Source organism: Penicillium canescens, assembly GCF_028828765.1.
Source record: "Penicillium canescens strain IBT 15451 chromosome Unknown utg000010l_segment0_segment0, whole genome shotgun sequence".
NCBI lineage: Eukaryota > Fungi > Ascomycota > Eurotiomycetes > Eurotiales > Aspergillaceae > Penicillium > Penicillium canescens.
In genome coordinates this window covers 4,507,441-4,531,144 of record NW_026703972.1, presented here as the reverse complement: position 1 = coordinate 4,531,144, position 23,704 = coordinate 4,507,441, and the positions used below count along the sequence as shown (strand labels likewise).

At 49.0% G+C, this 23,704-nt stretch overlaps 2 protein-coding genes across 2 annotated transcripts; both read left to right on the top strand.

The window, feature by feature from the left end:
* Positions 1-7,044: 7,044 nt before the first annotated feature.
* On the top strand, positions 7,045-8,001 carry N7446_012683 (zinc finger protein; the record flags this gene model as incomplete). Its single annotated transcript, XM_058521425.1, has 4 exons — positions 7,045-7,098; positions 7,167-7,358; positions 7,410-7,489; positions 7,560-8,001. Coding segments are annotated over 4 exons (768 nt in total), but the record flags the coding sequence as incomplete, so codon positions are not given.
* Positions 8,002-17,295: 9,294 nt separating this feature from the next.
* On the top strand, positions 17,296-18,213 carry N7446_012682 (uncharacterized protein; the record flags this gene model as incomplete). Its single annotated transcript, XM_058521424.1, has 1 exon — positions 17,296-18,213. One exon carries the CDS (start codon positions 17,296-17,298, stop codon positions 18,211-18,213), a length of 918 nt encoding a protein of 305 aa, XP_058366790.1.
* Positions 18,214-23,704: the final 5,491 nt, after the last annotated feature.

The following is a 23,704-nucleotide window of genomic DNA, read 5'->3' as shown; positions in this document are numbered from 1 at the left end:
ACACTTCGAGGTCTCTATTGCTGCATGTCTCTTGTCACCAGTTTTCGTTAGAGGGTTGAGGATTCGGCTGCTCTCTTTTCCCCTTCCAGTGAGGGTAGATCTTGGTTTCCTGCCTCCATGCCGCTTTGAGGCGATTTAGAGTCTCTTGAGCTAGCAAGAAAGGTATCAATAGAGGTGGCTACAGTCGTAGCTACAGAGTCAGGCAGGGACCGATCAACGGACGGTTGCGAAATCTGGTTTGCGTTGCTGCGATCTCCGGGGATGAATTGGCCGACGGCCTGACGGAAGTTTTCACCCGATTCTTTGCCTCCATGAAACAGGCTTGTTAGCCTATGGATTCCTCCAGAAAGGGATCCGGAAGGATGGTACCAGCTTGCCATGTATGTCCGTTTTGAACTTCTGTGTCTGGGGTAAGGGGCCTGTTTGATATCCGTGGCCGCTTTTAGTCCATGGTTGCTTGGCTCTCCTAATTAGTATTGTAATGACAAGATCTTGTAGGGGAAAGAAAAATTGAGAGAATCGATCGCAAGACAATTATGAACCTTTTTTTTTTTTTTCTTTTTTTTTTTTGTTGTGGGCTGAAGCGGTCATGTCAGCGTTTGAATGCATATTTACAATTATCTTTTTCGTGAGTCAGCCTTATTGGCACCGGCTCCTAGGAGCACTGTGGATGTCAATATTGCCTCAAACGCGGTATAAAGGTAAGAGACCTCAGCAGATTAGCAACATTCTCGCAGTGGCTGTGTCTCTCCATTAGCCATGAGCCTACATCGCTTCTCACTTGGAACGTTACGTCAGGTATCATCTCCTGCTATCCTGGAGCCTGATCCTCCTTTCGCATATTTGCTTGGATTTCTGCTGAATATTTATGACAGGGAGTTGAAAAGCTCCACCATCGCTTCATTTCCATACCGAGCTGCCCATAATAGTGGTGTCCGACCATTATTGTCCATCGAGTCCACCTCCACATCATCTCGCTCAACCAGTAGCTTCACCACCGCTTCAAGTCCATACTCAGCTGCAAAAGAAAGTGACCCAGCCGCATAAGACAGTGGTGTTCGACCGTACTTATTCTTCGAGTCTGCCTCCACATCATCTCGCTCAACCAGTAGCTTCACCACCACTTCATGTCCACCCCCAGCTGCAAATGATAGTGGTGTCCGGCCATCATTATTCTTCGAGTCTGCCTCCACATCATCTCGCTCAACCAGTAGCTTCACCACCGCTTCATGTCCACCCCAAGCTGCGTACGATAGCGGTGTCCGACCCTCATTATCCTTCCAGTCCGCCTCCACATCATCTCGCCACAGTAGCAGTTTCACCACCGCTTCATATCCATTCAAAGCAGCACACGACAGTGGTGTCTGACCGCACTTATCCTTGGAGTCCGCCTCCACATCATCTCGCTCAACCAGTAGCTTCACCACTTCTTCATTTCCACACTCAGCTGCCCATAATAGCGGTGTCCGATCATTATTGTCCATCGAGTCCACCTTCACATCATCTCGCTCAACCAGTAGCTTCACCACCGCTTCACGTTTATACTCGGTTGCAAAAGACAGCGACCCAGCCGCATAAGACAGTGGTGTCCGACCGTACTTATTCTTTGAGTCTGCCTCCACATCATGTCGCTCAACCAGTAGCTTCACCACCGCTTCATGTCCACCCCCGGCTGCAAATGATAGTGGTGTCCGGCCATCAATATTCTTCGAGTCCGCCTCCACATCGTCTCGCTCGAGAAGCAGTTTCACCACCACTTCACGTCCATCCCAAGCTGCGTACGATAGCGGTGTTCGACCCTCATTATCCTTCGAGTCCGCGTCAATATCGTCTCGCTCCAGAAGCAGCTTCACCACTGCTTCATTTCCATACCGAGCTGCCCGTAATAGTAGCGTCCGGCCATTATTATCCTTCGAGTCCGCCTCCACATCATCTCGTTCAACCAGTAGCTTCACCAATTCTTCATGTCCACACAGAGCTGCGTACCACAACGGTGTCAAACCACCATTATCCTTCGAGTCCGCCTCCACATCATCTCGCTCCAGAAGTAGCTTCACCACCGCTTCATATCCATTCAAAGCAGCACATGACAGTGGTGTCCGACCGTACTTATCCTTCGAGTCCGCCTCCACATCGTCTCGCTCTAGTAGCATCTTCACCACTTCCTTATGTCCACACTCAGCTGCGTGAAAAAGTGGCGTTTGACCATTCTTGTTCTTCGAGTCCGCCTCCACATCGTCTCGTTCCAGAAGCAGCTTCACCACCGCTTCACGTCCATACAGAGCTGCGAGAGACAGTGGAGTTTGACCGTTCTTGTTCTTCGGGTCCACTTGAGTACTACTTTTCGCTAATAGCAGCTCTTTCAGTCTGCCCTCAGCTTCTTCTGCGAGAAGGTGCAAGATTGTATTTCCTTCTTCATCCTGAACAGAAGTGTGTCGGAACGTCAAGACTCGGGCGAGGTCAGGAACGGCTCGTAATAGTGATAATTGGTCACGAGGGTTGAGACTCTCCGCCGTGAGGAGAATGATCTCTCTCGGGAGATAAGCACGATCTTTTGGCGTTCTCATCGTCTAGCGAGAGATACAGAAAGAATATAAAAACCCACAGCAGTCTGGTCTTCTTCTTGCCAGGCTTAGAGACGTCGTTAACCTTGAGCGCTGTTTGGGGAAGAATGTGGTTGTTAGCAGAGGCTCGGGGCATTCCATTTTGTTATATGGTTGTATTCCTGCTCATCCCAGATATCTCCTCCATTCCACTTTCTCAGGATCATAAATACGGAGAAACTTGGAGGTGATAACGTACTTAGGGGCGGGATCTGCTTGAACTTGTCAGCCTTGTCAGAGCCCCCCAAAGCAGAGCGAGAGTGGAGGTGAAACGTCAGCAGCGGACCTTGCCTTTTCCTAATGCAAAGTTGACAAGCTTTCTCGGAGCCTTTTTAGGGCTGGAACCTCGTGGAAAGATCAGCCCGCGCGAGAGCATCCGAATCCTGCGGCCGCATTACCCGTGGTTCGGATGGAAGGGCTGCATGACTGGTCTAACAAACGGCAGAAGCGAACTTAGATAAATCAGCCGAGAGCGAGGATGGACTGCAATGGATGAGGACTGATGATCGAAAGAGTTAATTCTCTAGGTTATAGTTACAAATCTGCCGAATATTGCTTATGATTGTCGTGGTTAAATCAACGCTGCAAAAAGCGACAATTCCCAACGGTCAACTGTGGTCATCGGTAACCGGTGGGCCCTACGGGGGTGTTCATGCTTGAACGACAATCAGATCGTCTTCAGCCGATAAGTCGTCGAGGCATACGATCTCTACCGCCTAGCTTGAACATATATCAAGGGTTTGAGCCTTGTCTGAAGGATCAATACAATCACGGTTCTCACAAGCAATGAGAAGCGCGCCTCTTCAGACAACAGTGCTGTGAGGCATTGGCAGCCCATTTTAGTATGTTATGGTCTTCACTCCGCCTGATGGGCGAAACTACAGTAACTCGCGTCAGATGACTGACTTGGCCTTGTCGTCGCTCCCAGCCAAGTCCGGCTACAGCCATCGGCTGGGGATGGATACGCTTGGTCGGTGACAGAATCCAAGAAGAGCCTGTTGCAGTGCTACCGTGTAGCTAGAGCAAGATTCAAAACAAATGCTTCACCTGATTTTCCGATGAGGCATTTTGATATTACAGTTCCTATTAGTTATCAAGCCGACAGAGCTTCTTAATCGTTTCTCCGCTACCTATCTCGCAGAAAATTACGCTAAACAGTCGATTTACAGGCCCTTAAGATCAGGGAACTCTTTTTTAAGCAGTTTTTCGGTTCTGAAATGTGCCAAGTGAAGTCGATTCTGGATAAGTTAAGTCCGGTGAAGCGGTTTAGGGGGGCAAAATGTGTTTCCAAATCAGTGCAGCAGGAGTAAGCCAATACGCACTGCCGCACACATGTATTGGCTGCCATCTGGCAACTATATCCCCACTGTGCCCCATCCTTCCCTTATAACTCCAGCCTGGTATTAAGTGCATAACTCAATAAGTTTTATTAGTAGGTCATAATCAGATACCGAACAGGCTTCGAAACGGCTAGCTCGGGCACCACGACCAGAATCGCACTGCATACTTTTGAGCCCTTGCACAGCTTGGTCTGGCCTGGGCTTTCTGTGAATTAATCTACCTTGAGAGTGGCGAGAGGGTCTTTACTGACGGAGATGAGACTCAACAGTTACCCGCATTAATCCAGGTTCTCGCAAACTCAACAGGGTTCTCGAGGAATGATCAACGCGGGCGGTGATACTGTGCTTCTGGGACACCTTGCTAACCACCAGGCTGCTTCTGGGGATTTCCCTGTTAGCCCTTCACTGCGATCAACGGGTTATACCATTTCTTATTTCGGATTATTGCAGTGGAGGATAAGGTACTCCGTACTTTAATTGTAAATTAGGGTTGGCAGCTGTTACTAGCGGAAAGATAAGAGTCTAACGCACCTGGCCTACAACCATAAAGTACTTTATTCTTACCTGCTTTAATCTAACCCCCAAGGTGGCGACCGGGATCAGGCCTGAGAATATTTAGTTTTTTGCTGCATACCATACTATACTGGTCTAGTATCAGCATAGTATCCTATCGAGACCAGTGCGGGGCAATAAGACCGGTAGACTGAAAATGCACCATGGGCAAAATTTCTAATTGTTACCGTCATCTATTCTAACCATTGCTACACTGGCACAAATGGAGACGGATGAGATATTTTGGCCCGCACGGGGCACCTGCGGTCTGAACACTGGCGATGTAGGCCTCGTTGACGGGGGGCTACAGCGCCGTGAGGGCTGCAGCCGGGTCCAAATGACCCGGTGGACCAAAAGAGGATGGTGGAGGGGCTGGTGGAATGAAAGTGAAATCGGAGTTGGATGACCGGTCTGGAATTGACGGTTCCAGGCGTACAGTGTTGTCGTAGGTGTTGTGAAGTGGGGGCGGAAGGCTTCGGATGACCATCTCCAGAGGGCTTGGATGTGGTCATTTCTTAAGTCTGCGTTGTGGGCGTGTTGTGCTGCTTCTTCTGAAAATGCGACCCTTAAGTCCCGTGGTATCTTCCCCGGCGCGGTTGAGCTTAGAGATAATCGCACATTGGAAGGCGGATGAGGTGAAGGGGCCAGAGGAGAGCGTAAATAAGGGAGCAGACATAGGTTGTGAGTCGCGGAGGAATAGCTTAGAAAGGCCTTCGACGGGGCAGGCTGCGTCGTTTGTCGCTGAAGGACAACATTGACACCTTCGTGGTTTCGGTCGGTCTTGCTTCTCTTCAAGGTAAGGAGGACGTGGTCCATGGCGGGGAGAACCTGATATCCGCCCGGGTTAACTTAGTAGCAGCGAAGACTTGAGTGTTTCTAAGGCCGGCAGCTGAGTATGTAAATTCCCCGACCCGAAGGAATCCAGCGAAGGCAACGCGGGCGGCCACGGCAAGATTAAGGTCATTTTTCTGGGCCGCTGAGAGCCCCAGCGGTTGGGCAGGGATATGTGAGATATTCCCTGAAAGGGTTATGACTGAGGCGCGTGAGATTGGGTTGCGAATCCGCTTTTGGCGGGGCGGTTGCAGCCGGCGAGCGCCATTGATCATGCGACGAAAATGCTTTGCGTGGAGGTCAAAAATTGTGTCAGGTAGACCGTTATCGATGTGATACGCGCGGAGAGCCGAGAGCTCAGACATAGCTGAATCGGGCTTCACAGGTGGGGAGCTACCCGCGCCCAGCAGGCGTTCCGTAAGCCAAGTGCAGATCGACGGGGCAGTGGCTGGTCAGGGCTGCACTCCAATAATAGCGCAGCTACGGGTGTACGAGCGCTGCGCAGAGCGATAGCCTCTTCTGGTTCCCTCTGCAAGGCCATTCCAGACCAGTTTTGCATAGCCAGCATTCACGAAAATAGGCTGTCGAGAGAACCAGGCTGGGGGAGCAAGGGAAAGGAGCTCGTCCACTGTGGGCAAATATCAGCGATGATCCTATAATCGGAACGGGACAGTGCGTCAGCTAGTAGGTTCTCCGATGAAGGAAGCCAGTGTGGCTGGACTTCGATGTCAACTCAGCATAACCGCTGTCTAGGCGGTAAGTTACCGCGCTACGTCTCAACAAAAGCTTATTAGAGACGAAGTGGGCCCCATATCTTTATCTGTGACAGGCCTCAATACTGTAGGTGGCAGCTGTATGGCGGGACGACGCTGTAGGAGCGACAACAGTTTTATCAGGAGGCAATTTTCTTGCTTCACGAGCTGAACTCCTACTGTCAAGCAAGCTGATACAGTACGGCATCGTATGCAAGAATTGGCCGATCTACCAAGGGGAACCCATCCAAAAAGATGAGTTGAATTGAATTGAATCAGTTGAAGAAGAGATGAAAAGAGCGGAAGATTCAAGGATGTTATGGTGTTCTAATGATGATACTATAGTAAATAATCGGCCCCGTCTTTCACCCCGTTAAGATATACAGTCAGTGTCTTCATGCATCTGAAAATTACTAAAAACTATGCTAACGTCTTCAAGGCTGACGTGCACCCCGGAAGAAGGATCTTCAGCTCAAGTAGAGTACCGTGGGAGAAACAGGGGGAAAGAGCACCCAGAGCCTTCCGCAGGCCTCCACTGGAATGGTTCTTTGGCTTTTTGACAATGGCAGAGTCACGGAAGGAAGCTTTTCGGTTGGCAGCAGCCAAAAGGTGTCAAACTTAGGAATATCGCCGTATTTCCTTTAGGGGTACTCTAGCATACTCTCCCATTCAAGGTTTATTACAGCCCCTAACTTAAGCTCAAATTCATCTACATGTTTTCGGTGGGGCGTTGGCAAGGACGCGGAACGGCCCGGACGAGGACTGAAGACGATCCTCGACGGATTTCCCTCAGCTTGCGCGGCTGACAGTCAATGACATACTTTCCGCTGTCTTGCTACCTTCGGCGTCCTTTTCTTCCGATATTCTTATCCGCACACCGCCACCCTTCATTTTACGTTCTAGTTCACAAGCGGTGATCTTCATTATGGTACATATGCTGCGTCGGGGACCACTCAATTTGCAGTCATGGACCCCGGTAGTAAGCGCGATTTTACCTGCTCCTGGGAGCACTGTGGCAAGGTGCGTGTCTTTCCTTTCTAATCATGCATCAGCTTGCAGCTTGCACACTAATACGATCACTCCGTCAGTCTTTCCATCACAGATCAGATCTGAGCCGCCATTATCGGATACACACCAATGACCGGCCCTATCATTGCGATGTGAAAAATTGCGATAAGAGATTCATACAGCGCAGCACTTTGACTGTACATTCCAGGACTCATACCGGCGAAAAACCATATAGCTGTGACCATGAGGGGTGCCAGAAAGCCTTCGCAGATGTGAGCTCTCGCAACGGTCCTTCGACCCGGTAAATCTATTAACTACCACAGTCCTCCACTCGGGCCCGCCATCGAAGGATTCACACGGGGGAGCGACCGTACATCTGCCAAGAGCGGACTTGCGGACGAAGGTAAAGCGTTTCTATAACCCTCCCATGCAGAAGTGTCTACCGACTCACATTGCCGCGTTCTTGGTTGTAGTTTCCGTCGCAAAGCTGCCCTCGCGAAGCACCAATTCAGCTTGCACTCTCTAGGATCTTTGGATCAAGTACGCTCGGTGGGCTCGACGTTGGAACATCCCGACCAGCACGAGACTACCGCGGCCATGGCAATCTTTAATTCGCAAGACCAGAACCCTTTCACACCGCAGCATTTCTTCCCGCAAACCGCATCGCACAGTCTGGGACCTTACTCCTCACAGGGCGCTCAGACGAACTCAGTGCTTGTTTACGATGGTTATCTTTCAAGGGTAGCGCAGAGTGTACCGTCTTGGACGATGAGACTACAGTCCGCCAAGGAACTTGCACCTCCGCAACATCACGCCCCTCAGCACTATCTTACGCGCCATCTACAGTATCAACTGCAACAGCAGCAGCTAAACCAGTCCATGGCCATGATACCACAGCACTATCGTGCGGACCACGTATTGAGGGAAAGGGATCACGGCTGGGATTCTTTGCACGGATCCCAAAGCCAATGCAGCTCCCAGGTATTTCCTGCGGATTTGTGAGGGTCTCACGTATACATAGAGGTGGATAGTGTTTCACGATGAACAATCAATATGAAGAACAACTTTAGTTGACTCTAGATACAAGACGTAGCGCGAGGAAGCTACCTTTCTTTTGCTTCCTCGCGTTCAGGGGAACCCATGTACACCATGTGGGTCCCGCGCGGATCATATCTCCATCCGTTCCGCATGCTTCCTCTATATCCTTGACAGACGCAAATTTGTGAGCAGGGTTGGTGAAGGTGTTTTGTGAGAGCTTTCCGCGGTCTCGGAAGGCAGGTTATTGACTCTAGGACCCTAAAGTAAGCTCCCAGGGGCTCCACAGCTCCCAGATCTGGTCAATGTATTCCCAGAGCCAGTTTCGTTTGGAGTCAGGAACGTAGAGTGAAGATCCCAGGGATAGATCTCATTTTTCTAGAAATGTGACGGTTCATGGATGCTTGGGTTTTACCACTACGCCATCTGGCCAAAAAGGCACAATGTATGGTCAGCGACCAAACACCCAAGCTACTATATATGCTCGATCTCTGACAAGAAATGGGAATAGCCCCAGGATCTTAAGAGTATTTCCTAGGAGATAAACAGCTCCTTGTCAGGGATATCGATGAAGCATGCGGAACGGATGGAGATATGATCCGCGCGGGACCCACATGGTGTACATGGGTTCCCCCTGAACGCGAGGAAGCTACCTTTCTTTTGCTTCCTCGCGCTACGTCTTGTATCTAGAGTCAACTATAGTTGTTCTTAATATTGATTGTTCATCTTGAAACACTATCCACCTCTATGTATACGTGAGACCCTCACACTCCTAGAAATGCTTTTGAGGTTCCCAGGGCCAACGTATTGATTCCCAGAGTAAGTTAACAAGCACGAGAGTTTGTCAGTCTCACGCCAGCACGCTAGTTGCGATTTTCTGCCAACAATCCCCATCTTCACGCGACACGGCTCCACTGAGACGAATCCTTCTCTGTTTCTTTGGTCACCGCCGTTAGGTATCATGAAAACAGAACTTTTATCTACCACTACAGTTTCGAGCTCAGACATTTTCGGAATCACCAAAGCAGTCAATAGCTACTGGCTATGGTGTATTGGTGTCCAGCACTTACGAGATGAAACGGTCGCGTTGTACTTCGGAGTTTAACCATCGGTATTTCATTTCTTGCTAATTTCCCTCAAAATTGTATATCACGGCTATAACGGCTGTAATCTGTGATCACCTACGCTGAGTGGAATTGAGTCGTGCCGACCGACGAAGCGGTGCAGGGGTGGATGGGTCTCCCGGTAGATGAGTTCCTGCTAGTCTGGCTGAGCGACGGGGCCCACCAGTGGGAGATGGATCGCTTGCCGTGTGGACGGAATATGTCTCGGCATCCGACGAGGGGATTCGTAAGGGGCGAATGATGGCATCTAGGGCTCCTTCGTTTCGGCTGCGGTCATCAGTGTCTTGGTCGTCTCAGAAATAAGGTCGTTCACACTTACCACACGCAGCATGACGTGCCAAACCCTGTATCTCGCTTTTCCAACCATTCTTCGGCGCACGACAGATGACAGAGCGATGTGCACTGACCGCAGTGCAAGATCACGCTCTCGTCCGCATGGTCTTCATCCTCGGTCTGGCAGAACACACAGTAGATGCTGTCGACGTGGACGCTGTCGACCTCTTCACTCGAGGTGAGACTCTGGAGCGTCAATTCTTGGAAACCAGCCCGGATATTAGTTGCCGATGAGAGGATGGCTGGTCGGGTCGGCGAAACGCCCCATGGAACACTGTTCGTCCGCAGCATTGCAGAAGTCACAAATGGATTGAATGGCTGCACTGGCTCGGGGTTGGTTGACAGGGGCACCGGTGGTGGTGATGACCGGGTGTTGTCTGATGCAGGGCGTTGCCTGGAGGCTGACGATGTCTGACGCTGGCCCCGATGTACAATGACTGACGGAGAAGCCATTCTGGAGCCATGTGGTACTCGCGCCTGGTTGCGGACGGCGGCTTCATACCACTGCTGGCCAACTTGGTCGGCCTGCCGTTGTCGGTGCCATCTCGCGCAGAGGAAGTCTCTGGCGACATCACAGAGCTTCGACTGCAACGATGACAGGTCAAATGGCTCTCTGGCGAGAGAGGTCAACTTTTGATGGCCGATCTTGGTGTCTTCAACTTTGATCGAGTTTTTGCACGGCTCGCCTTTTTTCGTCGTCCCGCAACAAGAGCCAGGACCGCCATTGGGGATGACCTCTATCTCACAAACAAGAAACGGATTCCAAGGCAGCATGGTAGTCATTGAGGTGGTCATCAAAGGCAGAATGCTTCGGATTGTGGTGGTGTTGGGCAATCACTGCGGCGTTCCTTCGCCAGCTTTATATGCCATCGCGTGGGCTCCTTACCTACATAGCTGCGTGGCTGGCATGGAACACTTCCTTGAAACAGTCGGTACGTGGAAGAATGCATTCACACGCAGTATGCGCCGTATACAGCCGATCAGTGGCCTGCATGAAGGGATATCATTCCAGACCACTGCTGCAATCAGCTGCACATTTGACTATCCATCGCGGGGACCATACATTGGCAAACAGATTGGCTACTGCGGTGAGCAGCAAAGTCGACAAATGCTACGTTAGGTTCTGGGTTGCTTATGAATTTCGAAGTGCGTGATAGGTTGTGATTTGTTCTTATGGCGCTAGATGCAAGATGCGGGTACGTAGAGATAGATTCAGTTCTCATGCCATCGACACACTACCAGGAATAGTTTTGGCGTTCCCAGGAGCTAGACCCCACAGATTCTCCAACTCCGCGCCTGAACATTGTTGTCAAGGCTATGATGCTGCCGTGTGATTGCTACGCACCTTTCAGCCAAGTGACAGACTAGACTCCTAGCTGACCACGAATTTGGCTGAGGTGAGTATATAAAGGCCTCCCATATCCTACTCTCACATCTCTCACCTCACCCCTATCTACATTTCGTTTGCTCCATCCGCTGTCCAATCATGGTCTGTTTCAATTCGTTATTACTGAGTTTACTGATAAGCTAATACGTTACAGCCAAACATCAGAGACCTGCCCAACGAGCTTTTGCTGTGGATTGTGTCGTATTTGGACGGTAGTGCATTATTTGCCCTCGCAAAATCATGCAAAGACTTTAATTTTAGACTGCAGCCCAGCATCTGGAAATACAACATCAAATTTCAGAACAGCAATCTTTTGCACTAGGCCGTCAAATACGACAACATTGGTCTTGCGGAGGCTTTGCTCCAGCGCAACGCCAACATCAATGCATTTTACCGAGGCAAAACTCCTTTAATGAGGGCGCTCAAATACTCTTCCGCTGCTGTGCGGGACCTCTTGCTCAGTCGTGGAGACCTAGGCGTCAACGTTCAAAATCAAGCGCGGGAGAGCGCCCTGTGGTATGCCATCCACTACGAAACTTTTTCCACCGTCAAGCGCGTTCTAGAACAACCCAACGTCCAGGTGGACGTCAAGAACAAACACGGCCGAACGGCGCTCCACCTAGCAGTCTTCGCAGGCAGAATAGGGTTCGTGCATCTGCTACTTTCTAGTGGCAGCGACCCTGATCTACAGGACGATTCGGGCCACTCGCCATGGGACTGGGCATGTCGCTTCAATAGACCCATGGAAATGATTTTTTCAAACGATCCGATGGCCAAGGTGTTTCTTGGTACCAAATCATCACAAGAGGCTGAGCTACCTCTTCACCAAGCAGTGGCCTATGGGTCAGTAGAAGCTGTCAAAAGACTTCTCAGGCAAAAAATCTGGATTTGGACATCCAGAACCGAAAAGGCTCTACGGCGCTCCATCTCACGGTACAAAACAAACGCTTGGAAGTGGTCAATTTGCTCCTAAGTCACTCCCGTGCCAACGTAAACTGCAAAGACAAAGATGGCAATACGCCACTTTGGCTGTCGACTTACTCGTCATGCGACGAGATAACCGAAAGGCTGTTGGCCGAGAAAGACATCAACGTCAATTTTGTTGGAGGCCGCGGGAGTTTCGAGACGCTGTCTACATCTCTCCACCACGCCGCGGCCAGGTTGGATACCGTGCTCCTACGACGGCTGCTGGCGGTGCCAGGGATCAGTCTGAATCTCTGTGTTGGAGGCCACTCTCCATTCTCCGTGGCCGCATATCACGGACGCATGAACACGGTTGCTTGTCTGTTAAGTGTGCAGGGCGTGGAGATCAATGGAATGGATGTAATAGATCCGCCCATTTGTCGAGCGGTTGCACATGGCCATCTCGATGTGGTAAGACTCTTGGTGCAGCAAGACGCACGTCTGAACATCAATGAAAGCACGATCGCAACTCACGACACTGCTCTCTGCATTGCCGCCGCTTGTGGTGAATTGGAGATGGTTCAGGCACTACTAAGCCATAATCGGATTGATGTGAACCTCAGGAATCAATGTTCTGAGGATCCATTGATGTTGGCGGTCAAAGGCGGGCATTCCTCGATTGTTGATGCACTTGTGGTCAATCCCAGACTGAACTACTTCAGTTTGACAAAGTCTCTGGATCTAACCAGGAACGATTACATTCAGAGGGCCATTCGAAGCAGAATGGAAGACGCCAACACTCCACAAAGATTGTTGAAGAGGTCTCCGGGGAGAAGGTTTGGTGGTCTGTACGAGCTGGCGACATCTACTTCCGGTAGCTGTCGTGATGATTTGCGGGACGGCCGAGTTAATCGACACTTTCTCCGCTAGCTACACTGGCCACATTGTCACTGGATCCGTAGTTTTTCGTTTATAATATATTAGGGTAATAAAAGCGACACCAGAACATGCGAGATTATTCGCAGACACATTCCACAAAAGCTGTAATATGAGTTCTCGAAAAGATATAAGCTTCTTTTCCTGCGGTAACTCTTCATTGCAACATCGTTGGATACTGTACATCATTGGATACTCTCCACATGGTAAAAGACTTAGGACAATCAAGAATATAGAACCCTTCAACCTTCTCTTCCTATGCCTGGCAGCCCTGCCAGGTTGAGTCTGCAAGGGTGATCCCAGTCATCGAGGATCCTAGTCAATCGACCCCGAGATGATTCCAGTGCCTGGTCAAAAAAGCGCAGCCGAGACAGCTGCTTGTCGTGGCGAAGCTGAAGTCCGTCCCTCTCTTTAGTCAGGTGACTGCTAGCCTCCTTCAAGATCCGATTGCTCTGCTCTAGGTTCTGGCCATCGATGTGTTTGGACACGCACGACTCCCATAGGCGTCGATACAGCCCGACAAGTCGAGCCGCGGGAAAGGCGGACTTGGGATCGTTGCGTTCGAGGTCTGCTAGTACCTTCAGAATAGGTTGGAATGGCTCGGTCGCCAAGGTATGTCTTGTTTCTGCTTCCTGTGGCGAAAGAGAGCTGCGATGGTCAGCAAGAGCATTGGAAGCTGAGCCGCTTTACTTACCAGTGGAGGGACATGATCAGAAGCCTCCTGCGAATTCTCTTTTTCAAAAACGATTTGCAATGCACTGGGCTGTTGTCCTCCTTCTTTTTCCTGGTCTGGCGTGCTGTTAGGGGCATCCATCTTGATCTCAGGGGAACGAGTATCTGGGCAATAGCATGTCCACTAATTCTTGGAGGCTTTTATAGACTAGAGGACATCGGTGGCCAGGTACTCGGTCTCATTTTCACCAGGAAAGTTAACCAGCGTAGTCAGCTTTTAAATCTCAGCACTCTGTTTGCAGTCTGTTCAATGATGGTGCTGGTGATCAGTCTCGTGGTGTTGATGATTGGTGAATGTGCCTCATATTAGTGGCTTACTGGTGATGAACGGTCCAGGAGATATATATTCAATCACAACGCATTTTCCACATTCGTTTGAGAGCTCAGAAATTCCAAAAGTAAATAGAGTAAAACTTAGAGGATTGAAAAAGAAAATCGAAAAAACAAGGTATCCATCTCAACCATGATCACAAGTTCAAAAGTTGACTCTCGTCAACAAGGACGGCCAAGCTTCAACGGGTTGACGGGTCGAGTACGTACCCGCGCCCGCGCACGACCGTGGTCTGACGCTTTCTGCAGCCTAGACGGACAGAACCACACACAGCTCAGACAACCAACACTCAAGCGAGGCCAGAAGATTTCCATGTTCCTTAGATGAAAATGTGAGTGCCGTTGGTAAAATCAAAGAACAGCTTCCATTGCCTCAATATTAAGACCGTAGATTCAACGGTGAGCCAACGTTTCTTAACCGACTCACTTTGACTCATTCTCAACAAGACTATAGCATTTTTTTTCTCGGTGGGCATCTAACATGACACCAAAAATTCGGCTGCAAATAGTTGCGGTAGAACGAAGGCATGAATTGCAACAGACCTCACTTAGGATAGCGTCGTGTCCTTGAACGTTTGCTCTACAATAGAGCACGTACGCGATGGGAGCCGAGAAACCTATAAATTCGCCCTCTCCCCCCAGCAATTTGTTCTACAACACTGTCACTTGCTGCGCAAAGTCGAGCAGGCCTTCGGTTCGAGGCACCTGATAAGTTCTTCCCTTTCACCTACTGGATTTCCAATGTACTGACATCTATACTGTAATTACGTTGTGGACTGACAAGCTAGAAAGTGCTTGTGAGAATGAGATTCCCACCAGGTCCACTATGCCACCCATGCCAGCCGGTCGGGAAGCAGATCGGGGTTAGCTGGTCAAAGTATCTATGCGAACATCTGTCCACCATAGCAACCGACCACTGTCCGCTCCTGAATATATCGATGCAAAAGAGCGGTCGAGGTAAGTCTGTCTCAGCGCGACCCTATCCGAGACTAGACTGACTTCAAAGACGATGCGAAACAAAGATCCATCCGTCCAATGCACGCGCAAAGCCACGGAACCCTTTCCGGTGTCTTCTTTCAGAACATGTAAGTCACTTATTGTTTCGCCGACCGAAAAGCTAATGATGGACAGGAAACCGTTGACAGCGCGCCAAAGTGAGCCCGAACCAGCACTCCGTCAGTGCTCCACGCAGTCATGGCTTACACACCATTTCTGGCCCTGTCACTTCAAATCATGCAGCATGTCCTGAAATTCCGCAAACCAGGGCTGTGGGTCAACGACAGGACGCATAAGCCCCAGGCGTTCGTTGTGCACGATGAGGTGAGTGGAATATCGCGCATCCTGCTGCGCCGGTTTTGATTTTGCGCCAAGTCTGTGCCCCAGACACGAACCCCACTGACATCTTCATGCTGTTGTAGGAGCAGCCCATCACCAACCTCGAAAAGTGCTGTGGCGAGTAACCTATTCCCGCCGAGTCAGATAAGACCAAGGGGCCGACGCGCTCCCATCGCGTCTTACCCCCTCCACCTCACCGCCTTCACATCCTCAACAACAGAGTGCCTCTACACGGAGCAGTCTCCCAATAGGGGACTCTGCAATTTCTTGTCACAAGTGGGCTCGTCACGCGCCTTTGCCGTCCTGTGAACTTGCCCGGTGCATCCAGCGCAACTTCTCGAAGCGACAGCCGGAGAGTGCGACGAGCCTGGATACAACATGGCATATTGGCGACTGCATTGCAGAACAGAATTGGCAGTGAACTAGTTGGTAAGCTGGTATGATGACGATCCTAATTGATCATCTGTCTCAACCGTACACTCGGGGAATTCTCCATGAACAACGTAAAGCACAACACCTCGTCCAACTGGATCAACACTTGCTGACTCGGATCTCACCACAGGAAAGACACTCTCAGATTCTCACACTCGTATGCGAAGCGAGCAAATGTCTGGGCTGCTCAACCTCCCCTGCACCAACACCATCGCATGCTCTGTTTCTTCCACATGAATACCGATGGCATCGATGATCGCAACCTCGACCTTCTCGCAGTGGATTTTGTTCATCAGATCATGCGCTGGTATGCCTACCTGATGGAAGACCCAATGGAGCGTATAGCAGTGTCTGCCTCTCGGCATTCGAACAACCTCATAGGATAGCTTGCTTGCGGCTCGGATCCCCGGCGTCCAGTTGGTGACCATCGTTGTCCTCAGATGGCGTCTGCGTCTCTCGAGCCCGAGGAGCCGATGTTTCGCCTTGCTTGAGCCGTACTTTCGCAGACGGCAAGCATAATTTCAAGTTCGCAGTTCAGAATAACCACATTCGAAATCCTCGGTCCTGTCTCTTCTAATAGTCTTAACTCCTGAGGCCTTCGCGAATCCTCATGAGTCATCTGTGATGTAACACCCTCTCATGCTCTGTTGTGTTTCTCTCCGATATCTTGCAGGTTTCGGACTGTAGGATTCCGTCGGTGATGTGTTGTTTTCTTCCAGGAGATTCTTCTTCGTATGGTCCTGAGAGACCATAAGAGGATGATGCTTCAACTATAGGGCCTACAACTCCAGTTTCATTCGGGATAGATTGGGAGTTCGCTATAATACCGCAAAATTTCCTTATGCTTACTGGATTATTGGCCGTAATAATGTCTGAGACTAGTGGCTGTTAAGCAGCGCCACGGTGAACGATGGCAGGGTGTGACTAGAATGTCTCACTGCCCCTTTGTCCTTGTCTCGGGAGTCAATAACACAGCAGAGATGTATGAGAACTAAATGAGACAAAAGCTACCAGGCAGTTTACATGATTATTGTGAGCATAGATGGGCCTTTCTACGCCTCTCTGACTCCCCCCGGAACCTACCCAAGCCTATCGCAAAACCGCGCCCACTCGACCTCAAGTGCCTCTGACGTACCTCGAGGAGCGCCTCACATGGTGGCTTGCTGTAGCGGTACCCACGGTACCCCCCGATTATACAAAAAGGCAAAGCGCGAACGTTCCTGTGATAGCCTAGGCAGGGCACATGTTCTTTGCTTTGTCAATCATATATGGAACTCCGAGCGCCCCTGGGGTTTTATACAAATTGTAGATCTGCCCGACCCTGCAGATCCAAGCCATAGTTTGAAGTCCTGTGCAAACTTGTCGGTTGAACAAAGAATCTCCCAGCCGTTTGATCATCCAGATCATTATCTCCTTGTTGCAGGTATGTGCCATCCAATGTATCCTAGAGTACTGCGCAAAGTACCAGGGTATTCACCGCTATCTCTTGCTCGTTGTATTTGTAGATTGCAGTTGTTTCAACTTCACTTCTTTCAGCTCAGACTGAGTAGCACTTCTCGGATGGCTGGGGTATTATTTATTCCCCGGCAACCCTACTTGATTTCCCTCTCCATCGTTCTCAGTCGCAACAATCTACCGTGAAATCGGAATATATTGTTCAACATGCCAGACGTTATAATCGTAAACGACAATGCTTCATTCACCTCGAGCACTACTTTCTCTACACAAGACTCGGAGCAATCGCCACGTCCACTCCGTCGAAGAAACACAGTGACGCAGCTGACGAGGCGCGTTTTTAAGAGGATATCGCAATCAATCCTCAGGGCCGGGGTACAGGAACATCAACTCAGCGAAAAGAACCTTAAGGATCTCAACGAAGCAACACATGTGGGCGCGCTGGGCTCGCCTGGCTCATACCTACCAGATCAATCACACGAGCCAATGGTCTACGAGCCTATCCACGAAGACATCGAGGAGGAAATCCATAGTGTAGATGTGGAAGCAGCAAGAGAAATGCGCCTTCAAGAGTCCTACGCTGCCTTCTGTCGCGACTTCACAATGTCAGGGAAACCAACAGTGAACCGAAAATTCGACTTGAACATGAGAATGGAAGAGGTTTCAGAAGTGCACCAGCAGCCGCGTGCAAACTCGACGCACAGCAACGACAGATCTGGATTGGATTTGCCGCATGACCTTTCTGATCATAGAATGAATATTACAGGGTCACAACCCAGACCCAGACCGAATTCTGTCGCATACCCAGTATCATGTACATCTATGCATCAGGACATGTACATGCAAACGCCTCAGTCAGCAACTACTAGAGAGCCACCTCTCCGATGGCCAGAACTAGCCCCATCAAAATTCGAGCCCGACCACAACAGATACGGATCAGGTTTCCAAATCCCTCACAACCCCAACCCCAACTATCCACAACCACCACCGCGAATTATCACCCCTACTGTGTGGATGGACATGCAACAAACCGAGCGGGAGCGCAAAGAAGCTCAGCGATCCAGACTTCTAGCGCCCTTTCGGTCTTGGTTTATGACGAGTCCGCCCTGGTGGGGGCGGAGATAGGAAGTTGTCCAATAGCGGGTTGATGCAGGTTGGAGCGTTGGGAATTCACTTTACTGGCTGTATTTTAAATCTACAGTGGTGTAATAAAAGTATTTGACCTCGAGTACCTACAATAAAACTGTACTATACCATATTGGAGGACTGTTTGGAGAAATGGTGCAATTTTATTGGCTAATATGGTAGCGCCCGACTAATCTTACTTGTGGAAAGCTTTTTTCGGCTTACGAGATGCCGCCGAAAAGTGATAGCGATCACAGATTTCTGATCCCTTAATCGAATCAGAGTCCATATAACTTAGGGGCGGAGTAAGGTAATCCACAAGTGAGTGGGTGGGTCACCACACCAAAAATCGCGTTTCTCTGTATACCCCCTCTAATCAACTGCCCACCAAGCCACCAAAACGTTCTCGATCATCTCAGAATTCAGTTGAACAACAGGGTACGGTCTTATTAGCCCTTAAAAGTCTTGAAAAGGGCAGAGTTCAATCGATTCGCGCGGCTGCAAAGCTATATGATATATCGATATATCCTATTCAACATTGACACAGCGCACGGAGGGGATGACTTCACGGGTTGATATACGCGCTAATAATCATAGATTGACCCAATTAGAAGAGGATTCGCTTATTGAATGGATCTTCTCTATGGATTCGCGTGGAGCAGCGCCTAGACCCGCGAGGATTGATCCCTTCCGCATTTGGTACGGTACATTATGCTTGTTTTGCATCGAGAATTAGATGTAGCCGACTATGCGAAATATTTACTCGGGGCGCGGCCGTGGATGGAGACCGAATTTACGGATTCTTAACGCCTTGGACCATAGGATTCGTCCTATCCGCCCTATAGGAGTCGGGTGACCACTGGCACCATTCAAGGACGGAAATGCGTGACTCCTGTCGAACGAGACTAGAGGGGTGGAAGGAAACTCTATTCCAGTATTAAGAGTCAATCAATTTAACATTTATTATACAGACTATACGGAGTAATCCCCGCCCCAACCCCTTTAAGCCTGCTCCTATCTTGTAATTAGAATGCCCTCTCAAGCAGGTTCTGTTCAAGCACTATGGTACTAAGTCAACGTGCTTAGAAACAATATCAAATTTGACGTATTGGCACTGCCGAATGGAGCTGCGTGTCAAAATTTCGCTCTGTAATATTACAAGGAAACGACTACCGACGTTGGTAAGCCTAGTTTAAGTTGTAGAGTTTTATGTGAAGCCGGATTTTAGAGGGCAAAAATCCCTCCAAATGGGGAAGTCCAAGGTTGGAACAGCTCTTTCTTGGCAAAAAGGTTTCCTTAAAATATCTCGCCAATTGGAGGTCCGATGGCGTTGGGAACTAGTTCATCTTCAAGCGCTACCGTCTGATACCTATGACATAGGTGATCCCGAGCTGCCGTGGGAATATGGGTACCACTTAATGGAAAAGCGACGTCGGTGGTACAGTCTGCTGTAATTGCGAAGAGCCACATAGACACGGATGATACTTCTCTGAAATCTGATGTTATTCCAATTTTAAGATCCTGTCGAGGAAAGTGGGATAGTAAAATACACCCGGAATGGCGTCGTGATTTCCTTGTTTGTATTAGAGGATTTTCGACGCTCCGAGAACCGGGACTCTCAACCCCTTTTTCCCTACTCCTGTAAGCCAGACAACCCTAGCATATCTTCGCATCATCCACTCTTTTCTCTTTTCTTTAATTCAACTCATCTTGTCTTTTTGGATTGATTTCACTTGGTAGACCCCATTCTTGCATCCAATACCATAGAGTATCAGCTTGCCGTGACAGATCCCTTTTCTCTACGACAGAGCCGTTCTTGTTTCCTTCATTCGTTCGATATCCGCGATGAGGTTGTCTACTTCTATTACCTTCTTTTCAATTATATCTGTCGCTTTCGGCTGGTTTGTATGCCACTCTATCTGATTTATTGCCGCAACCATTACAAGAGAATCCCCAGCTAAGCATTGAATACTTCATAGAATTGTGAATTGCCTACAGGCGGAGATTATGGAACTTGCGTTGGAAATAACGGTGATCGTGGAGATTTCGCCTGTGTTTCGGTACAGTTCCATCTCAGCATCCTCGCGTCGCTTTCCCAGAGAGATCCACCTTGAACACCCTATGGCAGCGTCTTGAACACACAGAGGAGAGAGATAGAATACTAACTAACAAATTAGACCCATCCTTGCAAAACCAGGGGAAATGGATGTATTCCTCAAGGACCCTACCTTGCGAACTGTTCCTAGTGATATGGTTGCGTTCTTAATCTGTCAGGCTTAACATCGGCAACTCTCATCAAAACAGAGTGGACCTTGCTGATTATGGCGGCTTTGCCACTGTTGCTCTCCTGCCTTGCTGCTTGCCCGTATTTTCTACCAGTGTTTGCCTCCCTCTTTCTCTTAAGCTTTTTGTACTCAGTTTCTGGTGTGGTCAAGTTGAATGTAAGTTCTGCTTCAGCCCCTACACTCAGGAAGGATCCACGCGATGCAGATGGGCGGTAGATGTCAATTTTTCTTCCATGGATGAAGTACGGAGGGCCCGAGGCCGATACAGAAGTTGTGACAGCATCATTTTATACCTAAATATCTACCGCTTCGATATCAACCCTCCGTGATGATCCTCCATTGCCTCAGGCCTTCGGATTTCAAAGCTCTGGCGTAGTCACCTCTATATTAGGATATATATCGGGAGTTACAGACCTGGTCTCATTCCAAAAACCATAGACAAGGAAGGGAAAGGCGTCAGCGACGGTGACGTTAGGAATAGAGATTACAAACGAAAACGAATAATGATGCTTGTTCTCGTCCACAGGTCTTGTGGCTATCCTCGCTGCTTGCTTATTAGTCCACGCATAACGAACCTGGTAGTCTTCACGGAAATAATTTTTTTCTGGGACTATGCCTCAACTTCGTATGCACCACCAAGAGTGGAGTTGAAACTATTGTATATACCAACGAGAAGCACAGGGGAAAGGAGCTTTGATACGGTACGAAACCACCGATTGAATTTGGCGATTCGAGGTAAATACTGTGTGTCCATTGGTCGCACACCGTGTTGGCGGTTCAGAATCGCGACTCTGGAAGAACCTGTGCAGCCGCGATTCCTGTTTGTACCAAACCATACGATCTCCTTCTAGGAGTTTCCATCGTCCGAGAAGGGCGGTAACTTCCCCAAGGACGGAAGCAGTGTTTCTGGTATTTTACAATTAGCTGCATCGAAAGGACAGAGATGAACAGGAATGTGAAGTCGGACTTTAACCTAAAGGACGTACACGTGGTATCAGCTACCGAAAGGGTGCAACCAGCTAGCTAGTATTTCTACCGACTTTACACTGTGCGTCCATCGGTGGAGCGCCCCTTTCGCGGTTTAAAACAGCGACTTCGAAGAAAGCTATTTTGACTTTTTTTTGGAGTCTCTATAAACTCAGGAATATTTATCGTACAGCAGCATCTCTCTAGCGCCAACAGGCCGATTCGTGGTATTATTCACTTGACTCCCCGAAAAAATGCAAAGCTCCTGCAAAGTTTCTTTCGCGAACCTATCACAAGGCCATCGATGCGCACTTTTCACTCTTCTAAAATTACTGAACTTCCTCAATGACCATCTCAAAATTATGTTGTTGCCGCCAGTAATACCCCCAATCTTTGGGAAGATAAGATAAACATCTGACTGGCTCCCAGGAGCAAATAAGTGGTGCCTCTTCATCCAATCATGTAGAGTCAAAGATGGGTAGATGTGATCGCTCATGTGGTGAGGGGGCCTTTCATATATCCAAGGACGAATAATAACATGCTGACACGGTCTCACAGGGAAAAAGCAAAGCCAAAGATAAAAAAAGGAGCAAACTTAGATTGTTTGATTTGGCTAATGTACAGTGGTGTAACAAAAGTATTTGACCGCTGGTACTTCGGGATTCACTTTTGACCTGACCGTCTCCCATACCGCCTACTGAATTAGGAAGTTTGAACTATCGCTAAAAGCTGCACAGGAAGCATGGGAAGGCCTAGATATTGAAATATTTAAACATCTATCAGAAGGCATGGCTTCACGGGGTAGCTGGTCTTATTAAGTATGGAGGGTGGCATACTAGCTATTAATTGAATTGAACTGAGAAGTTTCTGCCACGCAGTAATAGAAAAGTGGGTCTAAGGCCGAGGTAGTAGACCTTCTACGCGAAGCCAGCTGCCACTATTAGTTTACAAAAGCCCACTCTTTCCCTCTTTTTTAACTAGTGGAATACAGCACACCAACATTCAAACTCCTTATTTTTCCCTCACGCCAAGATTTTAGTACATACAGTGACTGGCCATAAGTTTGGACACCCTCCTTAGACCCACTCAGCTATTAGATAATTTTCTGCCGGTTTTAAAAGCTCATGCCATTTAACTAATACTATATTAGGTTAAGCTTTATGGTAGTTCTCACCGCTTTCAAGAGATATAAGTACCACACTAACATTTATAAGTAATCCGATCTGCGTACTGAACTCAGCAATCAAAATAATCTTCCCTAATCGCATCGTTCAATATGAAGCTCGTTACTGCGGTTTTCGGTCTGCTTCTGTTGTAAGTCATCTGATGTCTCTAAGTACGTATGCGATGTTATGCTGATCTAGTGATTGTTTCACAGTGCCTTTGCAGCCCAATCTGCCACTCCTGGTCCTGGTACTAAATCTATCGGTGTGAGTGGTCGTTCGGTGTACTTCACGAAGTAGTGTTATCTTCTTCGAGGAGTTAGCTGACGTAGTCTGGGTATCGGTGATCTAGGAATCTTGCTCATCTGATGATGCATGCGCGTCTGGTGAATGCTGCTGCGCTGATTATTCCCGTGATTGCTCTCAGGGGATGGTACGTTTCTCCCCTTATTTCAATATTATTTCGTGTACTTGGATGCTCTTGGCTTACTCTTTCTGCGGTTAGTTTTGCTGTGTAAGTTTTTTTAAGTGACCCTATAATTCGCATACTAACCGGCCTAGTGATTCTTACTGGACGAGAGTAACCTAGGAGTGCGTAAATGATAGTTATTCTGAAAATGACAAAACACGGGCCGTGTCAGGGAAATATTATGTGACTCTGTTATTTGTCACGTGTCTTTATTAGTTATTTTTTAGACTAAGTTAATAATAGCACTTTATTGGTGACCTCACGCAGTCAAGAGGAGCAAGAAGAGTGTACTATGGCCATACCGGGTCACCTGTCGCTGCGGTCGTAGACCGTAGCGTCAGATAGGGCCCAAATGACCCGGCCAAACTAGGATGGTGGAGGGGACGGTGGTGGAAGCAGCAGAGACAGCGGGGCCGGCGAGCCTGTCTGGAACTGGTGATTGAGCTTGTACAAAACTGACGCGTTCGCCGTAAAATACACCCTGAAAGACTCTGAGGCCCATCTCCCTAGCATCTGAATCTGGTCGTCGAGTATCCCACTATCGTGCGCATGCTGAGCTGCGCCCTTCCGAAAACTGTGACCCGAGTAGCCCTCTGTCCGTAGTCCAA